This window comes from Gouania willdenowi, unplaced genomic scaffold, assembly GCF_900634775.1.
Source record: "Gouania willdenowi unplaced genomic scaffold, fGouWil2.1 scaffold_309_arrow_ctg1, whole genome shotgun sequence".
NCBI lineage: Eukaryota > Metazoa > Chordata > Actinopteri > Blenniiformes > Gobiesocidae > Gouania > Gouania willdenowi.
The window spans coordinates 537,541-560,035 of NW_021145070.1; the positions used below are offsets into that span (position 1 = coordinate 537,541).

Genomic DNA, 22,495 nt, shown 5'->3' on the forward strand with positions numbered 1-22,495 from the left:
CGACAACCTAGACAGACACGCCCACCCTTCGATCACTCAGCAAGTTTGTTTTTGGATGAATAGCCAGATGCTAATCGTTACCGCAGCCCACGTTAGCACTGAATACACAAAATGAACACACGGTCTTATAAAACATCAGACACCAGTGTTCCCAGCGGCAGTGGCGATGCGCAAAAAAACGAAATGAATCCAGGTACTTTTGGGAGAAAGAGAAAGAAGTCAACAGCGGGTAATAGCACAATGAAAACTACACCTGTGGACCACGCTGTGCACATGGACGACAATGACGACGGTAAGCAAGATTGTGTGTTATCTTTTCATTAAAAATGTCTGCTTAGGATAATACGGGTTGATAATTGTTCTACATAATTCAACTAGTTTGATACATTGCTGAGTGAATAATTTTTGTGCGTGCGCACATGTTTACGTGCTTGCCAAAAATAGAAGATTTATGTGACCATTAATATATTTACATTCTCTGGTGATGAATTAAAGTTATACAATTACTGTATGTTGACTCTTAGATTATCCTTTATTTTATCCCACCGTGAGTGAATTCACATGTTACAGCTGCCAAAGACAAAAAAAGCAAGCAAACAAGAAATCTAAATACAGAAGAGAAAAAATAAGGCAATAATAAAATATACAATAAAAAGAAAAAAAAAAACAATAAATAAATAATAGATGTTGTTCAAGATAACAGTACAGAAAAAACATGAATAATTGGTAACTATGTTTTTACAATGAGGATGAATAATATTTAGAGAGTAGAGCCTGTTGCTTATTTTATTTTACCTTCACCTGGTTTATAATCAGTGTTTTTTTTATTCTCTATCATATCATTCAGATACTGAGGCAACTGTTGCTCCAACAGCATTTTTAAATGTTAAGAAGAACCATCTCCTTAAGAAGAAGAAGCACACTGCTACAGAAAAAACCAGTGACCTGACCAAGGAGAGATACTCCCTCCTCCAACAACTTGGCAAAAGTAAGTAGACCTAAGGTTTTCTGAGAAAAACACATTTGCTCACTCGACAATAATGTTTGGGTGTTTTGTAAAATATATATACAACTGAGTGGAAGGATGGCCGACATTTTACAGTGACAAGAACTTCATCTGCATGAGTGTGTTATTACTCAATCAATACACATGTACAATTTATACCTGGAAGATAATATCTGTAGCATTGATTGACAAAAGTAGACACATCGGGGTGGCTGTGGATCAGGAGGTAGAGTTGGAAAATTGGTAGTTGGATTCCCAGCTCCTCCATTACACATGTCGATGTGTTCTTGGGCAAGTCATTTAAGTCCAAATTGCCCCCACTGCTGTGCCATTATTGTATGAATGAAATATATAATGTAAAAGTGCTTTGGGTGCTGCAATGACGAGAAAGGTGCTATACAAGCACAGTCCATTCGCCAATTAACATTTGATAAATGGCAAATGCTATTGATAATAATGTATGTGAGTTGACTTGTATCACCATTCTGAGTAATGCATTTTGTTTTGTATTGTATTTTCTATTTTGTTGTAGATGCAGCTGACAGCGGGACAATTGACACATCTTCCTCGGCCACCTCGTCTCCTGATGCATCTTCTTTCGCTTCATCCTCCAGCCCATCCAACTCCTCTTCATCGAGCTCCTCCTCTACTGATTCCTCTGATTCGGACAAGAAATCAAAGAAAAGACGCAAGGAGAAAAAAAAAGCACCACCACCAGAGTCACAAAAAAAAGATAAGAGGAAGAAAAAAGGGAGGAAAAAGGAGCAGCATGGCAAACAAAGAGGTAAATGCAAAGAGAGGAGGGATGCAATTAGGCTTCTTCCCTCATGTGTGTCAGGCATGTACATAGAGTGTACATATATACATGTATATGTATATATATATATATATATATATATATATATATATATATATATATACACACTATTCACAGACAGGAGGAAGTATAATTTTCCAAAATGTACTTCCTGGTGGATATATTATCTTGGACCGTCCAATTGCTCAGTGTCCATGTAATCATTATTTTTTTTCAAACAACATGTATCTGCGTGTGTGTTTCCTTGTGTTGTGTTTATTATACTTAACTACATTTCTATTTTTTTCAGCACGTCATCCTAAGGAGGTCGTCAAGAGATACCAGAAAGTCCTTAAGGCATACAAGAAAGAAAGAAAGAAAGAAAGCTGAGTGCGGCATATAGAAAAGTTGGTGTTGACCGAAACACCGTCGCCACCAATGCCCCTATATGTGAGCTGGCTGTTGTGGCCTCGGAGAAATACAAAGAGTTGCTGTTTGCTCATACCCCACAGCAACGACTGCAGGACTTTGCAAAAAAATGTCTGGAAGTGTTAATGAATGATCCAAATCTTTTAAGGGATGTTGAACATCAAAAGAAAAAGGGGAAACTGATTCCTCTGTCTAAGAAAGCTTAGGTCTGATGTCACTGTAGCATGGTGCCCTAGAGCAGTTTGTTTGTAGCTCGGGTGAAGGCCTGGTTCACTAAGTATTGAGGGTCTAAGTTGTACTAAGACATATCTTGTTATACATGTTTTGTTTTTATGTCTGGATAATCCATACTGTTGTATACTGCTGTTCTGCCATGCAATGGCTTAGTTTGTGTTGTATTTAATTTGTGGTTTGAAAACATTAAACACAACAATGTTATTAATAACAATTTCACCTGTGGTGTTTCTTTGGTAAAATACAGCAGCAGAAAAGCCTATGGGTGTGACAAGGCTGAGGTTAAAAAATGTGCTATTTTAAATTTCACATCAGATTTCTGTACCTTGAACTTGTTCCACCCATTTGCTGTTGTACAAAGTTTCATTGTTATTAGCAAATGGTTAACAAACTATTAATAATGGAGGTGTAAAGTGTGAGCAATACATAATTTTAGTATTAGTAATTAGCTTATATATGTTATTGGGACGTTATTCTAAAGTTGCAACTATTCCTCATTAACTAGCTGTTAGTAAATGAGGAATAGTTGCAACTTTAGAATAACGTCCCAATAATGTATATAAAGTTTTAACTGACACTTAACAAGTCATTAGTAAGTAGTTAACTAATGGCTAATTCATGATCTATTACTAATTTATAAAGTATAGTTGTAAATTATTAACATACAGTTAACATGTAATTTATAAATTGTTAACTAACAGCTTGTAAGTTATCTATTAACTATCTACAAGGCACAGTTATAAATCCTTAACAAACTGTTAGCAAATACTCAACAAGCAATTTACAACTCATTACTAACAGCTTATTAATGATTTAATAAGTACTTATAACAGATAGTTATTATAAAGTGTTACCCAAAATTGTGTTGAAATGAATGACCAAAGGAAACCCTACACATGATCATTTTAATTAACACACCCAGTTCAAACAAGAAAAAACATTACAGCAGACATCTGATCTCAACTGTCAACTGCATGCTTCAAACTGTAGGCTCAGTGTAAACTAATAATAAACTAGAATATTAGTTTCCTGAAGTTCAAGTGAGGATGCATAGCTGAAACACACCCCTATTTGGCTACTGGACAAAAAAAAGAACACCATCCGCCAGCAGATGGAATGTCAGTGTGAATTTTACTGTGACATCATCACACACACTGCTGATGACATCAGGAGCTGGTCACACATCAAAGAACTCAGCAGCAGATTGAGTACTCTTTAATGAGGGAAAACCTTCTGAGAGAAACACAATAACCTACAAACTCCTTGGACTCAGTGAATTTACGTTATCTCTGACAACAGTTGTATTTTTGATCTAATGATGGAAGTGCATCAGTTCAATGTAAAGAGTCTGGAACAAACATGCTTTGAATTCCTTAGGGATCATCTCTGCCCAGAAAACTGCATCGGGCTGTGGCAGATTACAAAATGCTGTTATATTCCCATTTTGTTTCATCTGAAGTATGAGGCCTTTTACTTTATCTGTGAGAATTTTGAGGAGGTTTCACTCTGTGAAGAGTTTTTGCAGCTTGCAGAGCAGGAGCTGGCTTATATCCTGGGTCAGGATGACCTTACTGTGACCCAGGAGAGCACAGTTTATCAAAGTGTTTTAAGATGGATAAACCACATGCCTGAGGAACGACAGGGAGCCATTTCTACTCTGTTACCAAAGGTACGACTGGGGCTGATGGACAAAAGTTACGTCAGACGCAATGTGCTTAACAATGAAGTGGTAAAAACAAACCCTGAGTCCCACGTCTTGGTCTATGAGACCCTTAAAGTCATGCCTAAACCTTCGTTACTCTGCTCTGAGTCTGGGATCATCAACACCTTGTTTTGCCGTCGTTTGCCAAACGCCGTCTTACTGATGTTTAGATTCTTTTCTGAGACTATAGAGGCCTTTGACTACAGAACTAACAGCTGGATCACAGTTCACACTCATCCCAGTCTGGAAGATTCCATGACTCACTTATTCCTCTACAGCACTGTCTTCCTTGGTAGATGCTTCTACATTGTTGGTGGTGGTTTAAGTTGGACCAACCCCTTTAACAGAGTGTGGAGGTTTAACCTAGTCACACACACTTGGCAGGAGATGTCACCAATGCAGGAGTCACGGGACTCTTTGAGTGTTACTGTGCTAAAGGGATGCATCTACGCTGTGGGAGGCTTCAGGAATCGTACCTCACTAAGAACTGCTGAACGCTACCAGCCCAACATCAACCAGTGGACGTTCATTGCATCAATGAATGAAAGGAGGAGCTTAGCCAGCTGCACTACACTGAACAACAAGATTTACATATGTGGAGGACAGAGTTATAGAGAACTGAAAACTGCTGAATATTACAACCCAGACACCAACCAGTGGACACTGATCACTCCTATGGGAACACCTCGGTGTGGACTTGGAGTTGTTGCATATATGGGCCATATTTTTGCAGTTGGAGGCAGATGTGGATTCAGACCTCTGAGGTCTGCTGAGGCTTATAACCCAGTGACCAACACCTGGTACAATGTCTCTGAAATGGTCCACACACACAGTTACTTTGGCATTGCAGTGATGAACAGACGGATCTTTGTTGTCTCGTGTAGGAGAGGAAACAAATTTGTTGAGTGCTATGACAAGACTACAAATACTTGGTCTGTGGTATTTTCTGGCACGGACCACAGCGAGTATGATTGGGTGAGTTGCTGTGTGATTTCTAGACTTCCCAACATGGCTGAGTACTGTTCACCTCGTGAACCCATCATACCCAGGACACAGGTCTAAAAAAAAGTCTTAACTAGATACGGAGATGGAGCAAATGTTATTTTCCATGATCCTAACTGGGAGTGTAACCTGCTCTGACCAGTGCTGTGTGCATCAATAAAAGTGTTTAAAGACATTGAGAAGGGTCCAGCTGCAGTCCTCCATGCCCCGGCCCGGAAGCTACCCCTCCATATATGGGCTCCTGAAGGTGGCAGTAATGCAAAATTTTGAGTGCCAACTGCCGTCAACAACCAAAGAAGAAGAAGAAGCTACTACTACTACTACTACTACTACTACTACTACTCTTCTTCTTCTATTGTTAGACGAAACAATAGTGGTACACGTGTTTCTCGGAACAGCCTTGCGCAGAACATGGTAAGTAAAAAGTTTTGTTTATGTTAAATTATCGATAAAATTATTAATCCTCAACGTTCACAGTGTTCAGACGAGAGGGTCCAGCTGCAGACTGTTACTATTAGTTTCTTCAGATGATCTGTTGATGTAAAATACAATCACAACTTTAGCACAAAGCATTTTTTTTTAAATGAGGCCGAGCAAACGTGAGCTATTTTTCTTTTAATAGGTACAATTTTAAATCTTTCTATTCTGTCATGCCATTGAACTTAGTTGCATGGCTTAACACTAGCATGACCAGAGTGGTGTCATTTGACACCTATACCTATAAAGTCCAAGCTGGTGTCATTTGGCGGGTGTGAACAACTCAGCTTGTGACCATTGTTATGTTACTGAGGCCACTACTCCCCCCTCAGCTAGGGTGGGGTGGTGGCTAGGTAGGTTCCAGGACACAAAGACCTTTTGTAATCTCCTTTGTGTTTCCCATACAGCAGCTACATAGAGGTTGCAACTTATATTTCAACTTTTGCAACAGAAAGTAGTAAGTAATAATAGTGAGACGGCAACAGTTTGTTTGCATTCTTGGTGAAATTTATTTAATAGAGATTTTGTGAACAATTCTGGCACTGCCACACCTCCTTTATGCATTTGCCACATGCAAACTTGTCACAATACATACAACGCTTGGTGGCACGGTTTTTCCTGCAGCAACACTTCACCTGGCACAATGCCCTTTTCCCCACATCAGGTGTGGGTGGTTGTTGCTGAAGGTTTTGCTCATTCACCTCCTTGGCTGCCATATGAGACTGGGCAAGCTCATTTGCAAGCTCCAGCAAGAAGTCCACCCTTCTCTCCTTGACCCCAGTGCATGCCTGATAAAGCACATGTGCGTTCAGCGCTGCAATGTCAATCATGTTGTAAAACACAGCGACTGGCCAACGCCGTGTTCCTGAACGCACAGTGTACTTTCGAACCATCTGGTCCATGACGTCCACACCGCATTTCATGCTGTTGTAGTCGGTGACTGTGTTCGGCTTTTTTTTCCGAGTAGCCTCAGTCTCCACCACGCTGTGCACGCTACTGAGGAGGCAGACAGTCTTCTTATGTTTGGGCACATAAACAGTCAGTGTGGCACCAGAGGTTGAAAACACTTGTGTGCTGAATTCCTCACGGGCCAAATTCTTTTTAGCTGAATCTGGAAGCTCCCGGCGAATCTTATTGACTGTGCCAAGGAGGGTGGTCTTCCGGCTGTGCAGTTGACGTGCTAGTGACAATGAAGTGAAAAAATTGTCGGTTGTAACAGTTCTTCCTTTGTCCATAAACGGTTCCATAAGCTTCATCACCACATTTTCAGACAATCTCTCCCCAGGTGGACGACTGGGGTCTTTGCCAAGATATGGGATGATTTTGCACACATACTTGGATTTAAGGTCACATGCCACCCAGAACTTGATACCAAACTTGTCCGGCTTCGTTGCAATGTATTGCAAGAAACAGCAGCGAGTCTTAGTTGGAAAAAGTTGCTCATCTATGGTGATGTGCCTGCCTGGGTTGTACAAAGTGATGCAGTTGGCAACAAAAGACCCCCAAACGTCAGAGATTGCAGCAAACCAGTCAGTCGCAACTCGTTCACCGCGTGTGTCCTTGTCGTCGAAGCGTAGATGCTGCATGATGTCCTTGAAACGGTTTCGAGCCATAATCCTGTTGATCAGGGGCGGTCCCAGATTTGCTGACCATGCGTCATGCAGCGATGGAAGGCGGACAATCCCCCGCAGAAGCAGGATGCCAATGAACGCCATTAGTTCAGGTATGGCCATGAACCAGTTCTCATGTTGTGTCTGGAGTGCATGCTGGACAGTCCACTCCTGAATGGTCCGAAGCATTTCCAGAGTTATGAAGCATAAGAAACTCTGTAAGCGACTCGTCACCTTTCTTCTGGCCAAAGCAGTTGGCTCTCCATCTGTGACGTGACCTTCAATTGGGCTGTGATGGAGAGGCCTTCCGACCTGTTCTTCACGCCACACTGTGCCGTCTTTTGCCGTCTCTGTCAGCCGCTCGTGTGTCTCCAGGCGACCTCTCTTTTCTGAAGGTGGCGAATCCTCCTCATCTATAGGGTGATCATATTTTTGAGATGTGATTAATGAAACATTAAAAACACAACTGCCATAATCAGCAAACAAAAAAAAGGATGTTTAGAAAATCTTACCGGAAGAAATTTCAGAGTCAGAACTCAGATGAAGGGATATTTCTTCTCCATCGGAGTCACAGGGGTTGGCGTCATTTAGGATCATCTCCAAAGCCTGCTGAGAGCTGTAAACTTTTGACATCCTTGCTTCTCAGTTGCCAGAGTCAGTGAAATATCTGCCCAGAGTTGGCTATTTATTCACCTTGAGGTGAATTGTGCTTTGTGGAAGGGTGGGCGCAGGTATCATCATCGTTCACACCTTCGCCCACCCTTCCACAAAGCACACACGATAAGCCTTTTCAAACTTTCACAATGGTTCAGTACTTCCGCATTGGGTCAAAGGTCAAGAGGGATAATGTCAGCATAACTGATGGTGTAAACAGAGATTGAGATTGTTTTTCCCTGTTGAAGCATTGATTCTTTGTGCATCTTGTGCACTTTCTTCAAATTTGTAAAATAATAGCTTAATAAAATAATTCATGGACCTGGTTAGTGAATGGTGGACCTCGTGAATTTACCTTTTTAAAGTGAGAACTCAAACAGTCCTTTTCACACTCGGAAATCTTGCTTTACCATAAATAGCAACAATACATTTGATTTATAAGCACAAAAACAATAAAGGTAAATAGTGAAAATACAGGAGTAGGAAACAGGAGCTTGGTTGCTTTATTACTGTTTTTCTTTTTTTAATTTTATTTATTGTGGTTTATTAATTGATCACAACACACATGGCTCATATTAATTTGGCCATTCTTATCCAATAATTCCATATAATGTTATTTGGATTAACAACCATCATCTACATGGAAGAAACACTGGTTTCTCAACACTGGCCATCATTTACACCAACCCCCAAAGTTTGTCACTGCCCAGCTGTACATTCCGATCGAATGGCTGCATTTACATAAGAGAGGTGGCCCCACTGAGTTGCAAATGAGTGTCATTTGGCGGCCTCTGGGCAGGGCAGCAGGAGTAAGAAAACCTTGGGCATGCTAGTGTTAATTTTGATACCAGTAGATTGTAATAACAGGGTTAGGGTTGTTCATGGTCGTTCTCTAGGGTTTCGGGTGAAACCAGTTTTCATACTGAAAAAGAGGGGAAGCCAGCTCTGAGGTTTGTCATTTACATGTATATATTTTGTACATCTCTGTAAATATCTACATCTGTGTGCGTTTGTATTAGATACATCTGTTTTTGTGAGAAATATATTGTGTTCAAGAAATTGCTCAGTTGCTCTGAAATAAATGGGAAAGAATAGGAACATTTTAAATTGATCATGGATCTGAATCATTGACCAAGACATTATTTGGAACAGGAACAACAAGAACAAGACTCTCTTCAACATCAAGCTGAGGAAGCGGTTACTGAGGAGGTAGAATTAGAACTCTGTTAAGCCCCGTAGGGTGCTAAGATGAATTGAAGTGTGTATTTTTGTTGTATTAAAGGCTTATTCCCTTTGTTAACATAGATGACTTTACAGCAAAGGATTGTGGCAGATGGCAGAAAAGCTGCACAGTGGGTTGTGGAAAATAAACACCTGTTTGCAGCACAGGTGGAGGTACCAGCGGCCCTGCAGGATGAGGAGGAGGAGCTGGCATATGCTCTCCAGCAGTTTGGCCAGCTTATAAATGACTCTACTGATGAGGAAATGGACGACGACGAAAAAGAGTTGATTTTGGAGCCATTCAAATTTCTTTTTTATAACATGGAGGACATGGAGCAATTTCTTGAAGAAATTGTGGACAAGAGTCAAAACCTGGTATTTTGTGAAAGAATAGATGGTTGACAATAAAAGCTTCTATTAAAAAAGTGAGGTTTTTTTTCCCTTCTTTTCTCCACTGTAACTGATGCTTGTTAATGCGGAATTGTTTTCTTCTTAATTTTATATTTGGTTGTGAGCACTATGATTCTTTTAGTTGGCTTTTTATTCTCCATGTTACTTGCTTATAACTTCAACAATACTGATGTGATACTTTGGAACAAAATTGTCCTCAAGAATCTTTGTAACATTTACTGTTAGTGCTCGCCAAGGTAAGTGTTAGTGGCTCAAATGTATTTGCATCTGGCATTGGGCTTCTGTTTTTGACGATAAATCATAAATTATAAAATATTGCACATTCCTAGTTTCAATAAGCATTTTCATTTGCGGTGGCGATGTGTTCATTGTTTTATAGTTTTGTAGTTTGGAACACTTTTATACTTGCCATATCCCGGAGTTCAATTCTTCCCGTATACTCTACCCGGTCATATCCGAAGTCCGAACACCACTAGTATTTTGATTCCGAATACTGCACCGATACTCTCCCCGACCATATTTGAAGTCCTACAAATAATTTCAGCAGTCTGCATATTTCAGTATACAATTCATGGCCCATAGGGTGACTCACCATACCCAGGACAGTTAAATGCAGTGTCCCTAACTCTATACTAGGTCCACTTAAACCTTTTCCCCCTCTGTACCAATTGTCTCATCAAAAATGGCAGATCTACTTTGAAGATAGAGACTATCAAGATAAATATTAAAAACAAAAATCACTTAGTGCACATAACATTTTATTCTATCACAATAAAATTAGAATGAGGTAGGAAAAGAAACACACACACACATATACAGTATGCTGACAACAGCTGTATGTTTGGGAAGCTTTTATTTTGAAACAGGAAATGTACCTATATCTGGGAGCCAGCTCTGCACATACTATTATTTAAATGACTTCTAACTGGTTATACATTTTTTTTCCTGTTCTACTGCATTATCATTGCTATTGCGAGGCTAATGCTAGGTTAATGCCTTTGCTAGGTAATGCTAATGTTACATCTATCTATGAAAGCAACGAATCCTGCGGTTTAGGGACAGACAGAGCTGAGACTTTCAACATGGCTGCTGCTTGGTTAGTGCAACGTTGGATTTGTGTGGACTGCAATGATATCGTTAATAAATGCAACTTTGCAACAGCTCAATGTTAAGAAATGTGTTAATGATGTCCTAGGTTGTCATGAATAAAACAAAGTTCCTTCGCTGATGATGATGTCATAGCTTCTCTCAGAGTCCCAAGTTTAGATAAAAGAGGAGGGTTGGACATAACTTTTGATATTCTAATACTCAACAATACAAGACAGAATTAATTTATGTAATGTGGGTCTAAAGCATCAAAGTCATGAAATCATTAGATAACAAAGAGTAAGGTCTTTTACCTGCGTTCTGTGAAGTTTTTTGTCATAACACATGTTATGAATTAAATCGATTGATTAGTGAAGTTATTTTGAGACGTAATGGCTTCTTTCAATGGCAAAATAAAAAAACAAGAATCAAGAGAAGAAACTTAATTTGTAGTTCTCTCTCTCTCTCTCTCTCTCTCTCTCTCTCAGCAAACTGCAGATGTATGCTAGCCTATATTACAGTGCTAAATATATACATACTATGGAGACTGCACGTTAACTCACTCAGTACCATTGATTAGATAATTTGTAATTTCAAATCCAAACGCTCAGTGCCATTGGTGAAAAAACTCGTCAATTGCATTTTTTCATGGAGGTTGCTAGGATACACTGTGACGGAGTTCTACCGTGAATATCAGGCTTCTCTGTTGATGCAGTGACAACTGGTGTCCTAAAGGTGGCAGCAGCGCACCTTTAGATGACAGATTAGCCACTGATGCTACCATTAGCTAAGAAGAGAGAAGCAGGGATGGGGGAGATTATGGCGCTATGTAGGGATAAGAAGTATCCAGCAGCTCACAGCAAAAAATGGAAAATGGCTGGCACTGAATGAGTTAATGATAGGTTCTTGCTAATGCTTAACTATTATTAGCTAATGTTAATGCTAGGTAAATGCTATTGATAGGTTAATGCTATTGTTAGGCTAACGCTAATACAAGGTTTTTGCTAATGCCAGGCTTACCCTCAATTTCCACTGAATGCGACTCTGCTGCGTTATGTCTCCGCTGTGTCACCGGAGCTGATTGTCTTCCACTCCAGTCTATGCGTTAACTTCCACCGGGTCCACTGCGATGCGTCTGCTCTTTCCCAGCTGCGGTAGTCCGATGTCCTCTGCCAGATATACGCAGGACTTCTATTTTTGGTGGACACCGGAGCATGACGCGTCAATCAGCACAGAGCAAATTAAGCTAAACAGGAAGTTACCCACATAATCCGCAATAAAATATCCGGTTACTTTTCAAAATAAAATACTTCAGATTATATTTCAAGTAACTACATCACCAAAACGTCATCATGTGTAAAAACAAAATCACATTCACTATATTGTTTCCCCTCATACTGTAACTACACTGTAAACTGAAGCAACTTTGATTTAGTTCATGTTTTACTTGTGCAGTTTTATCTCTTCTCTGTTGGCTGTTGATAAAAAATGTGGCTATGAAAAATCCAGAGAGTCCAACCTTCTTGTTCTCCTTCCTTAGGAACACTGAACTGTTTATCTGTTTATTGTTGCGTTCATAACACATACCTTTAACTACATTCTCATGCGATTATATAAATATCAAGAACTCCTCTTTTTCGTGATGTCACAGTCGTCCAACCGGAGAGCACCGTGTTCTCCTGTGGGCGGTGGGGCCTGGGCTGCTTTCCTTTCCCCTTCTGAGGCTGCGTGGCCCTGCTGGATGGTTGCCGGTTCATGGGCTGGGGGAAGGTTCTCCCTTGGGGGCCTTGCCTTCGGGGGTTTCTGGTGCCAAGTGGGTGCCCTCGGGGGTCTGGCTGGCTCGGCTTGCCAGCTAGGCCGGTCTTGGTGGGTGTGCGGATATGGCCCTGCTGGGCTTGGGTTTGTGGGCCTGTGCCGCCTCTGGGCTGTACGCACCACATACCAGAATGATGGTCTGACTGGGGCCCCTGGGGGGGTGAGCCTTAGTTGTTTGACAATGTGGTGGCAAAATTGATTAATTATGTATACTCATATATTTGCTTTTTGATCTCATTCAACTTAATACCCCAATTTGTAACTTTCCACTCTTGTCTGATGTCTTTTCCTCTTCCTGCAAAGTCAGTGGACCCATACTCCCATGATACAGCTTCTCTAAAGGAATGTCAGTTGGCCTCAGTTTAATCTCCAAGGCCAGAGTACGTCCAAACCTACCCCGACATCGGAGGTGTCACCTCCGGCAGACTGACCTTCCCCCCCTGGTCTCTTCTTTGTTGTCTGTGGAAGGGGGGAGGTGGGGCAGTGGGGTATAAATGTGTGTGAAAGGAACTTTTGGGCCCTTCTTCGCGTCTCTCCTCTGGCCAGAGGAGACCACTTCTTTGTCTATCCCGCTTTGTACCTTTTTATTTAGTTTAGATTAAATAATTTTTTATTACTTCATCATCTCTCCTGTCTGGTCTTCATCATTTATCACCACAGAGTGTGTTTTCAAGTCAAAGACAAGGTAACCGTAAATTTCACCGTAACAATTGGCGTCACTGTAACAGGATCCATCTTCTGCTCTGAGGGGCTTCTACCGCGGACCGGTACCCGGAAAGCGGACGCGCTTAAAACCCTAAAGCCAGCTTTTAATGGTATGGGACTCCGAGTCTGCCCCGCGGTGGTCTGCCTCTCAACAGAGACTGGATCACGAACCATCGGTTGATCCTCAAACACCAATTCGGACTACTAAGGTAAAGCTGCCTTTATATATATGTATATATTCGCTCTGTGTTGATAGACAGGTAACCAGTCGAGTATTGTATTGATTTTCATCATTCTGGAGGTTTTCTCCCCCTTCAGCTGTTCTGTGCTTTGACGCAGTGAAAAGACTGTAATGAGAATGGCTCAAATGGTTGAAGTTCTTTGCTTTTTAATGCTATAAGTTCCCTATATTTTTCTTCGGGCTCCGGTTATTTTTGTTCAGGCATCTAGGACGGCTGGTCATTATTTACTTTGATTTTGTTCAGGCACCTCCACGGACAGCCTGTGAGGTCCTGACCATAGAATAGACAGGCAACCAAAGTTTCCAAAACACCCCGGTGCCGTATACCGAGTTCACCTCTGTACTGAGACCAAAATGGATTAAAACCCCAAACCTAACCTAATGCAATAAACTGTAGTGAAGACTACAGGGAGTAAAACACTAATAATGGGGATCAAACAGACAGATGAAGATATCACTGAGATATTATTGGATAAGTTTATTTATAGAAAATGAGTTCTTAAATATGATGAAAAATCCAATAAACAAATACATTCTCAGTATGATGTGAACTCGGCTGCTGTGTTTTCTGTGCGTTTTGGTTTTTTTTTCAGCTGAACGTACGGACGTGTGTTGACACGCACGCACGGGGAGGCACACAGAGAGAGAAAGAGAGATAGACACAGAGAAATTATTTACACATACACACATTGACTCTATCCAGGCGTAGCGCCCCTCATTGGCCAGTTTAGTGAAAGGTCACATGATTAAGACACTACATACTTGTAATACGGTCTGCTATTATTACATAGATTGCCAAAACTAACAATGTTGTGGCTTCTCACCTTCCCCTCTGCCTGCAGAATAGTGCAAAGCCATTGCAACACTCAAACAAACACACAGATGAATACAGTATTTAATTTAATTTTAATATTACTGTTATCATCATTATAATTTTTTTTATTATTTTATTGTTAGTTTCTGTTGGCTTTGCAGTTGTCCCTGAAGAAGCGACATCTTCAGTGAAAGCTCTTAATTAATTAAATCACCTCCAACTCTTATGCTAATGAAATGTCAACATCATACAAAGGACCAAGCTTCAGAAGGAAATCGACTATCAAAGGACTCAACTCTCCCATTCAGCAAAGCAATGCTGCAACGAAATGACTCGCTTAAGTCCCAAGTCAACTCTTCATCGTCTATGGAATGGGCCGCATGCCAATGCTGGGATTAACACATCCTGCCCCATCATCAAAGACTGAGAACCTGTGGGCGTCGGAGTTGGTTGGACACTCCCCCACCAATGAGTTGAGGGTTGAACACCACGATTACTGCCTGAATGATGGGCAGCAACTGCAGACTGATCACACGTCTGCTGGAACATCTTCACCAAAAAAGACACTGTTTCACAAAGCTACGAGGATACCAAGTTCGCATGAAGTCCACCACAGCCTTTGGTGGTAGTTGAACTTTGGCATGGGGGGGACAACTAGCAAATAGCCAACAAGCTTCTCCTTTGATAGGACAATACTAACCCCTCTATTTTCTGACTGTACGCAAGATTATTTTGTTTTCATTTATTCTCAGACACGCTTTGAGATACACTTAGAAGAAGGTGAGCTTTAAGCAGACAGACCAGACATACAGTCACACATTCACGTTCATAACTATGAGCTGAAACACAGGACCACCTTAACTTCACACAGAACCCACATTTATTTACACTGCTTTTGCCTTTATGGGAAAGACAAACAAAAGGGAGGAAAATAGTGTTACTAATGGTTTTGTTTTTGTTTGCTTTTCTTTCCTTTTATTTTCTTGTTGAGGGGAGGCCCCCCACAATACAAGATAAGGTTACATCTGTTGTGCTGCCTCAGCTTTTGGAGCTGAAGTTTTTATTTTTATTTATTTATTTATTTTTTATTGGCCATGATTTTTTTTTGAGCTCACACGTTTTTTCTTCTTATTTCTGAACGATTCTTCTTTTACTCTTTTGTTTTTACTCAATTTCAGGAAAATTGAGATGGAGATTGAGGACTGCAGCCTCAACCAAGTTTACATTTTGACATTTTTTGACCGATACCCTCGTAAACAATCTGTACCTTACCTTTTTGAAGCTGCTTGCGACAGACAGCCTAGCTCAACATTCATCGTTTTCAGCCCGAAGCCACTCGACAGCAGGGGGGTTACCAAATTTTTCCTGAGAAAACTGTCCCATTAGTTGCTATGAGTACATAGGCAATTACTTATCAAGCAAGAAGTCCTGGTTTAATGTGCAGAAAAAGGATAAAACTTGCTAGGGGAAGCGCTCTTTGGGGGATAGTGGTCCACCTGATTTGATACATGCTTGGTAACCGAATACCGTTCTGAACAAATTTCTACGTTCTCTTAGAGTGAGGGTTATTAGACGTTGCGTGCTCCATTCAATGTTGAATAATATTAGGGGTGCCCAAAAGTCCTGACAAGTCCTGCATAAGTGTGTTTATATGGTGTGTTTATATGGTCTCCCAGTTCTTTATTTTTAAGAGCGTACGTTGAGAGCCTCGCGCTGATTCAGAGGTTTTCTTAAATCTCTGGAGATACCAGCGGTGGAGGGGATTTCTCCCAGTTCTTTATTTTTAAGAGCGTACGTTGGGAGGTTCTCCGGCTGATTCAGATATTTATCTAAAAATTCTGGAGTTAGCAGCTGTTGAGAAAGTTGTGAGTTTATTAGTGCACGGCCGTGCCATTCCTACCTGATCAGCAGATAGCAGACTGTCAGTACAACCATGGGCAATAATCTAAGTGTAGACTCCGCCAAGGCGGAAGTAAAAAGGACCGTACCTCTTATTAATCAGATATACCAGTGAAAAAGCAATTAATTAACGCTAAAAGGTTGCCAAGCATGGGGGGACAATAAGAGCTCATTGACCCCCTGAAAATCCTCTGCTATCAGATCACTTTTTAATATCTTTTAACATTATCCTAGAGGATCTCGCACTGTGCAATAAAATAGTTACGAGTAGAAATCTGTCCAACAGTGCTGTGGCTAAATTTAAAGAGGCCATTCCTGCTGCCTTACACTCAGTGCACCATCCAATAAATAACTATGACATTAATTATAACCCCTCTCAACTGGATCTGCTTGTCGATAGCTCTGCTAGTCTACTAAAATCCACCTTGGACTCAATTGCCCCATTGAGGGAAAAAACTATTAAACGTCAGAGGAAAGCTCCGTGGTTTAGCTCTGAAACTCACACACTCAAACAAACAACCCGTAAATTAGAGAGAATGTGGCGCTCCAATAAAACAGAGGAGTCACGAATACTTTGGCAAGAAAGCCATAGTAAATACATGACAGCCTTACGACATAGTCGATCTACATACTACTCCTCACTAATTGAAGAAAATAAAAATAATCCGAGGTACCTTTTCAGCACTGTAGCCAGGCTAACACAAAATCAGAGCTCTATTGAGCCCATGATTCCTCTAGCCCTCAGCTGTGAGGACTTTATGACATTTTTTAACGATAAAATTCACAAGATTAGAGATAAAATTAGCCACTCCCTGCCTTCACCTGGGCCTGCTGTACCATTAAATGTAAATAGGCCTAACCTAAACTGTTTCACACATATAGGACTTCAGGAACTTAACTCTATTATTTCATCCTCCAAACCATCGACCTGCCTTTCAGATCCGATCCCAACTAAGCTGTTTAAAGAAGTTATTCCCCTAGTCTGCCCATCTTTGTTGGAGACAATAAATATATCCCTATCAATAGGCTACGTGCCACAGTCCTTTAAAGTAGCTGTAATCAAACCCCTTCTCAAAAAACCTACTCTTGATTCCAGCACTTTAGCAAACTACAGGCCTATATCTAATCTTCCTTTTATTTCAAAGATTCTTGAGAAAGTTGTGGCAGCTCAGCTCTGTGAATTTCTTCAAAACAACAGCCTGTTCGAGGACTTCCAGTCAGGCTTTAGAGCTCAACACAGCACAGAGACTGCTCTAGTTAAAGTAACTAATGATCTACTCTGGGCTTCAGATGAAGGACGACTCTCAGTGCTGGTTTTATTAGATCTTAGTGCAGCTTTTGACACTATAGATCACTATATTCTACTAGAGAGATTAGAGAAATTACTTGGAATCTCAGGGACTGCCCTAAACTGGTTTAAGTCCTACCTATCTGATAGGTACCAGTTTGTACACGTGAATAATAAGTCTTCTGTGTACACTAAAGTAAGCTACGGGGTTCCTCAGGGCTCTGTGCTAGGTCCAATCCTCTTCTGTATCTATATGATCCCGCTTGGTAATGTTATGAGAAAATACTCTGTTAACTTCCACTGCTATGCTGATGATACCCAACTGTATGTATCAATGAAGCCAGGTGAGACAAATCAGCTATCTAAACTTGAGGCCTGTCTAAAGGACATTAGGGCCTGGATGGACCAAAATTTTCTTCTTCTCAACTCAGACAAGACTGAGGTCATTGTACTGGGCCCGCGACACCTTAGAGAAACTTATGCTAGCATAACTGCCCTAGATGGCATTACTCTGGCACAAAGCACAACTGTTAGAAACCTTGGGGTTATATTTGATCAGGACTTATCCTTCAACTCTCACATAAAACAAACTTCAAGAACTGCCTTCTTTCATCTCCGTAACATTGCTAAAATCAGATCTATCCTGTCTCAGGGCGACGCCGAAAAACTAGTCCATGCTTTTGTTACCTCTAGACTGGATTATTGTAATTCTCTTTTAGCAGGCTGCCCGAGCAAGTCGCTTAAGACACTTCAGCTGGTTCAAAATGCTGCAGCACGTGTACTGACTAAAACTAGGAGAAGAGATCACATTACTCCTGTATTAGCCTCTCTGCATTGGCTTCCCATAAAACATAGAATAGAATTCAAGATTCTTCTTCTCACTTATAAAGCCCTAAATGGACAGGCACCAGTCTATCTCAAGGAGCTTGTAGTGCCATACAATCCCCCCAGAACACTACGCTCTCAAAATGCTGGACTACTCGTTGTTCCATTCGTCTCTAAAAGTAGTATAGGAGGAAGAGCTTTCAGTTATCAGGCCCCACTTCTCTGGAACCATCTACCAACGACGGTTCGGGGGGCAGACACCCTCTCTACCTTTAAGGTTAGGCTCAAAACATTCCTCTTTGATAAAGCTTTTAGTTAGGAACCAGCTCATAGCTCATAATTAAGATGCAATAGGCATAGACTGCCGGGGGGGGGGGTCTGGCATGCTCGGTTGGAGAGAGGTTGGAGAGGGCGTTAAGAGAGAGGTCATTTAGGTTAGAGAGGGACCGGAGAGAGTCCCATTCCTCTTTCAAACACTCCCTCTATGTCTGCTTCTTCCCTTGTGTGTTTGCTCCTGTACTCCTTCTGGCTTTTGTCTTGCAGGTCCGTGGGATCCTCAGTGTGGAGTTACAGAGACTCAGCGGCTCTGTCTCCACCCTTTTCTCTGCACACACCCAACACAGCATAATGTGGATGGCTGTTCATCATAGGAATGGGATCCACACAAGGTTCCTGCTGCTTAACAGAAGGTTTTCCTTGCCGCCATGATGAATTCATGTTGGGTGTGGGATACATATGTATGTGTATATACGTATATATGCATATGTGTGTATCCATAAATTGAAGAGTCCGTCCCTAAGACTGCTCTACTGTAAAGTGCCTTGAGATACCATTGGTTATGATTTGGCGCTATACAAATAAAGATTGATTGATTGATTGACCCCGAGAGAGGAGGTGGACTGGCTATCGCCACTGGTGGGTTAGATGAGGCCTATATTCTACTTAGACACTATGTAGTGAAACCTTGTGAATGCATGGACGTGAAAATTGAGGCGTGATCGTGTGCGGTGCATGAATGACTGAATGATGACACGTTACGTATGCCTGAGAAAACCGCGTTGTGAGTGCGAATGTGCCGCGGACGTGTCATTGAGTGATTGACCGATGAATGGCTGTTTGACTACACATGTTCCTCTGTTTCACCTTCCTTTCCTCCTGGGTTTTGATGCACTAGATCTTCTCCCTGTTTTTGCCAATCATGTAGTGGGGTGTTCAGAAAACACTGCTGCTTGTTAATAGAATTATGGTTTTAGGCCTTGGGTCTTCTAAAAAGTTTACCAGGTTTTAAAGTTTATTTTTCTGGGTGTTTAAAAACACCAAACGACATTTTTAATATATAATACCACTTTCAGTGGAATGACTGGCTTTGACCTTGACTGACCTTACTGTTTATGTTCAGTGTCCATGTTTTTGTTGTTGTATGTGTATACTTGTTGTTGTGTACACTAGTCTGTCTTTGTCTTAGTTGTTGTTATTGTGTTGTTTTTTTTCCAATATACAGGTCCCTGGCTGTATACTCAAAGGAGAAGAATCATATCCAACTAAAGAAAAGAGATATTTTAAATTATTCATTTAAGTTTTTATGTTTTCCTCTCTTTCTGTTTCTGAGTGTTTCCGAACAGAAAATGCCACCGCCTTTTCGACTCCGATCCTGCCTCCTACAGCCGTCATGCCTGGTCACTGCTTCTTATGATGAAGGATGAGAATTAAAGGGAAGTATTGTCCATAACTATAACTGGGAAGAAAAGGGGAAATAGATTGAAATAGACACGTGATGGTATGACATATTGTGGATGTTCTAACATAATATCTATTCCAGAGACTACAGAGACTTCCAATCCAACTGCGAAAGTGGGGACAGATCTTCAAATTAACAAAAGGGAGCGTACAGTTGACCCTGGCTTTGACCTTTATGGCTGAGGAGGAGGTCGAGGAGGCTGGAGGGCACAAAAGCAGGCGGACACAAGAGAGAGGAAAACGGAGACATCCAAAATGATCAGATAAGTGATTTTTTAATGATATTTATCATATGGTTTTAAGAATCCAAATGCATTCTTATGTAAAAAAAAAAAAGGGAAGGGAGGGGCCAACGTCCCTCTGATTTTTGATTTATATTTTATCATGGGAAAATAATATACCTCAAAACCCTCCAACCATTTTCTTCTTGTTCCACCAGCACTTAGCGTGCAAGACCATAAAACACCTTCACTGGGTTTAGACACTTTTAAGAGTAAAATTAAGTATTCTCAACATTGGGTTGGTGGCCCAATCTAGGTCGCCTGAAATTTAAAAAGGGTCCTCCTGAAATTCTTGATAATTGATTGATATAAAAGATAGTTTAATGTTAAGTAACTTCCAAGCATTTAAGGAAGCTCTCCAAACCGTGCTAGGGCTCATCACTCCTACGAATGGGATAAACACAGAGAGCAAAAGACAATATGATTGTTCGACTCAACTTAACTTTAATTCTGTCTAACCTTAAAGGGCCAATAATCTTGCTTAACTCTGGTTCTGACACAGAATAGGAGACACTTTTGCCACCAATTTACCTTCAAAATTAAGTAAATTACATCTCAAATAATAATTATGAGGGAAAATAATGAAATAAATGAACTGACAAATTCAGCTCTATAAAATAATTAGGTTATTTTATTAGGTGTGGAGTGTTAACATTATTCAGAATAAATAAAGGATAGAATAAAATTTCTCCTTCAGAAATAAGAAATAGCAAAGAAAAATAAAACAAACAATTTAATTAAATAAATAACATTATTTATTTATTTGGTTAAACTTATTTACCTTTCTCACATCTCCATGTCTCCCAATGGTATGTATTCATCTTGAGAAGACATGTAGTCACACTCCACACTTCTCCATCTGACTTGCATGTCCTTGTAAACAGTGGTTCTCAAATTGTTGCTTCTCACCAGGTATCAGCGTACCACTGGTAGTAGACGTACCACAGTTTGAGAATCACTGCAACTCCAGCTATGCTTCTCCTTGCTCCAGGAAAGGAGAATCAAAATAATACTTCCTGCTTTTCTTTCAGCCTCATATTTTCCCACTCACATGTGAATGGGCTACAGATAACATTGAGCTAGCATGGCTAAAAGCTCACTAACCCACACCTAACCATTGTATGATTGTGCAGCAGCACCTTTTAGGATCTGAAAAGCTCTCAGATCCTGACCTCTAACTGAGCACCAGAGCCACACTAACTATTCATTTAGTTAGTTAACTAACCCTAACACCCCTACTCTTTAAAATTTTGTTTTGTTTTGTTTTGTTTTGTTCCCCCCCCCCCCTTTTCTTCTGTTCAGGTACCAACCGATCCCAAGAGAGGTTGCCAGGTGTGTGGAGACTACCCTTCCTCAGACAACAACTGATCATCTATACGCCGACCGGAAATGAACGACCGAAGGTGGACCGACACTTTCCGAATTCAGCTGACGACCCACACGGCAGTGAAGGTCGCGGAGCAGTCGACATGGATCCAAGCAGATGATTGCCGACACCAGCTGATGCTGAGACGGAGGCTGACCGAACAACGTAGGGGGAACCGACAAGGCCACTGAGCGAGGCGGCGTAATAACAACTACACCGTCTAACCTGGTTTCTCAGGTGCGGTGCAGAAAGAAGCGTTCCTTTGCCTTGTGGGATCACAGGAGCTGATTGTCTTTTTCACGAGACACACACTCTGTTGAAAAAACGCTCTAGAACAAGAGCCTAGACCAAGCCCTGAGGACCCCGCCTACGTGGGATTTTGTTCTTCCTTTGCTTTGTTTATAGGCCACACCCATGAAAGGCTTATAGCTCGGTGGAGGGTGGACAACCTCACACCTAGCTGCAGGAATACAGTCATAAACCCTTCTGCTGTGATTGAGGAAAACACTCAAGGTTCTTCACTCATGATGCTGCCAATCAAGTGCGGTGATTCTAACCATGGTTCCACTATTCTTCTAGCTATTGGTGACCCCAGTCACCACTGAACTCAGTCAATGAAGACGAGTGATGTCCTTGATGCAAATGATGATTTTTGCTTATCTATTTTTTTTTTTTTTTTTTTTTTTACCTTGTCTGCACATGCTGTCGAAGGTTAACACTACAAGAAGTGCAATCTTTTGACAGCAATGCATATTTTATTATTGCAATTAAATAAATTTATTTATTTCATTGCATAATTGTGACCGTCACCAGCCCTCCCTAGGGAAGGGTAAGAAATACTTTATTAAAGGGAGGATGTAAAAAAGAGAGGGCAGTGTTACACCAAGGTGAGGGGT

General features: G+C 41.0%; 1 protein-coding gene and 1 pseudogene across 1 annotated transcript; both read left to right on the top strand.

Annotated features, from left to right (window-relative positions):
* The first annotated feature begins 240 nt into the window (after positions 1-240).
* Positions 241-2,437, top strand: LOC114459393 (coiled-coil domain-containing protein 106-like; annotated as a pseudogene).
* Positions 2,438-4,103: 1,666 nt separating this feature from the next.
* On the top strand, positions 4,104-9,462 carry LOC114459379 (kelch-like protein 10). Its single transcript, XM_028441650.1, has 3 exons — positions 4,104-5,583; positions 9,063-9,119; positions 9,216-9,462. Exon 1 carries the CDS (start codon positions 4,150-4,152, stop codon positions 5,227-5,229), a length of 1,080 nt encoding a protein of 359 aa, XP_028297451.1. The 5' UTR covers positions 4,104-4,149; the 3' UTR covers positions 5,230-5,583; positions 9,063-9,119; positions 9,216-9,462.
* Positions 9,463-22,495: the final 13,033 nt, after the last annotated feature.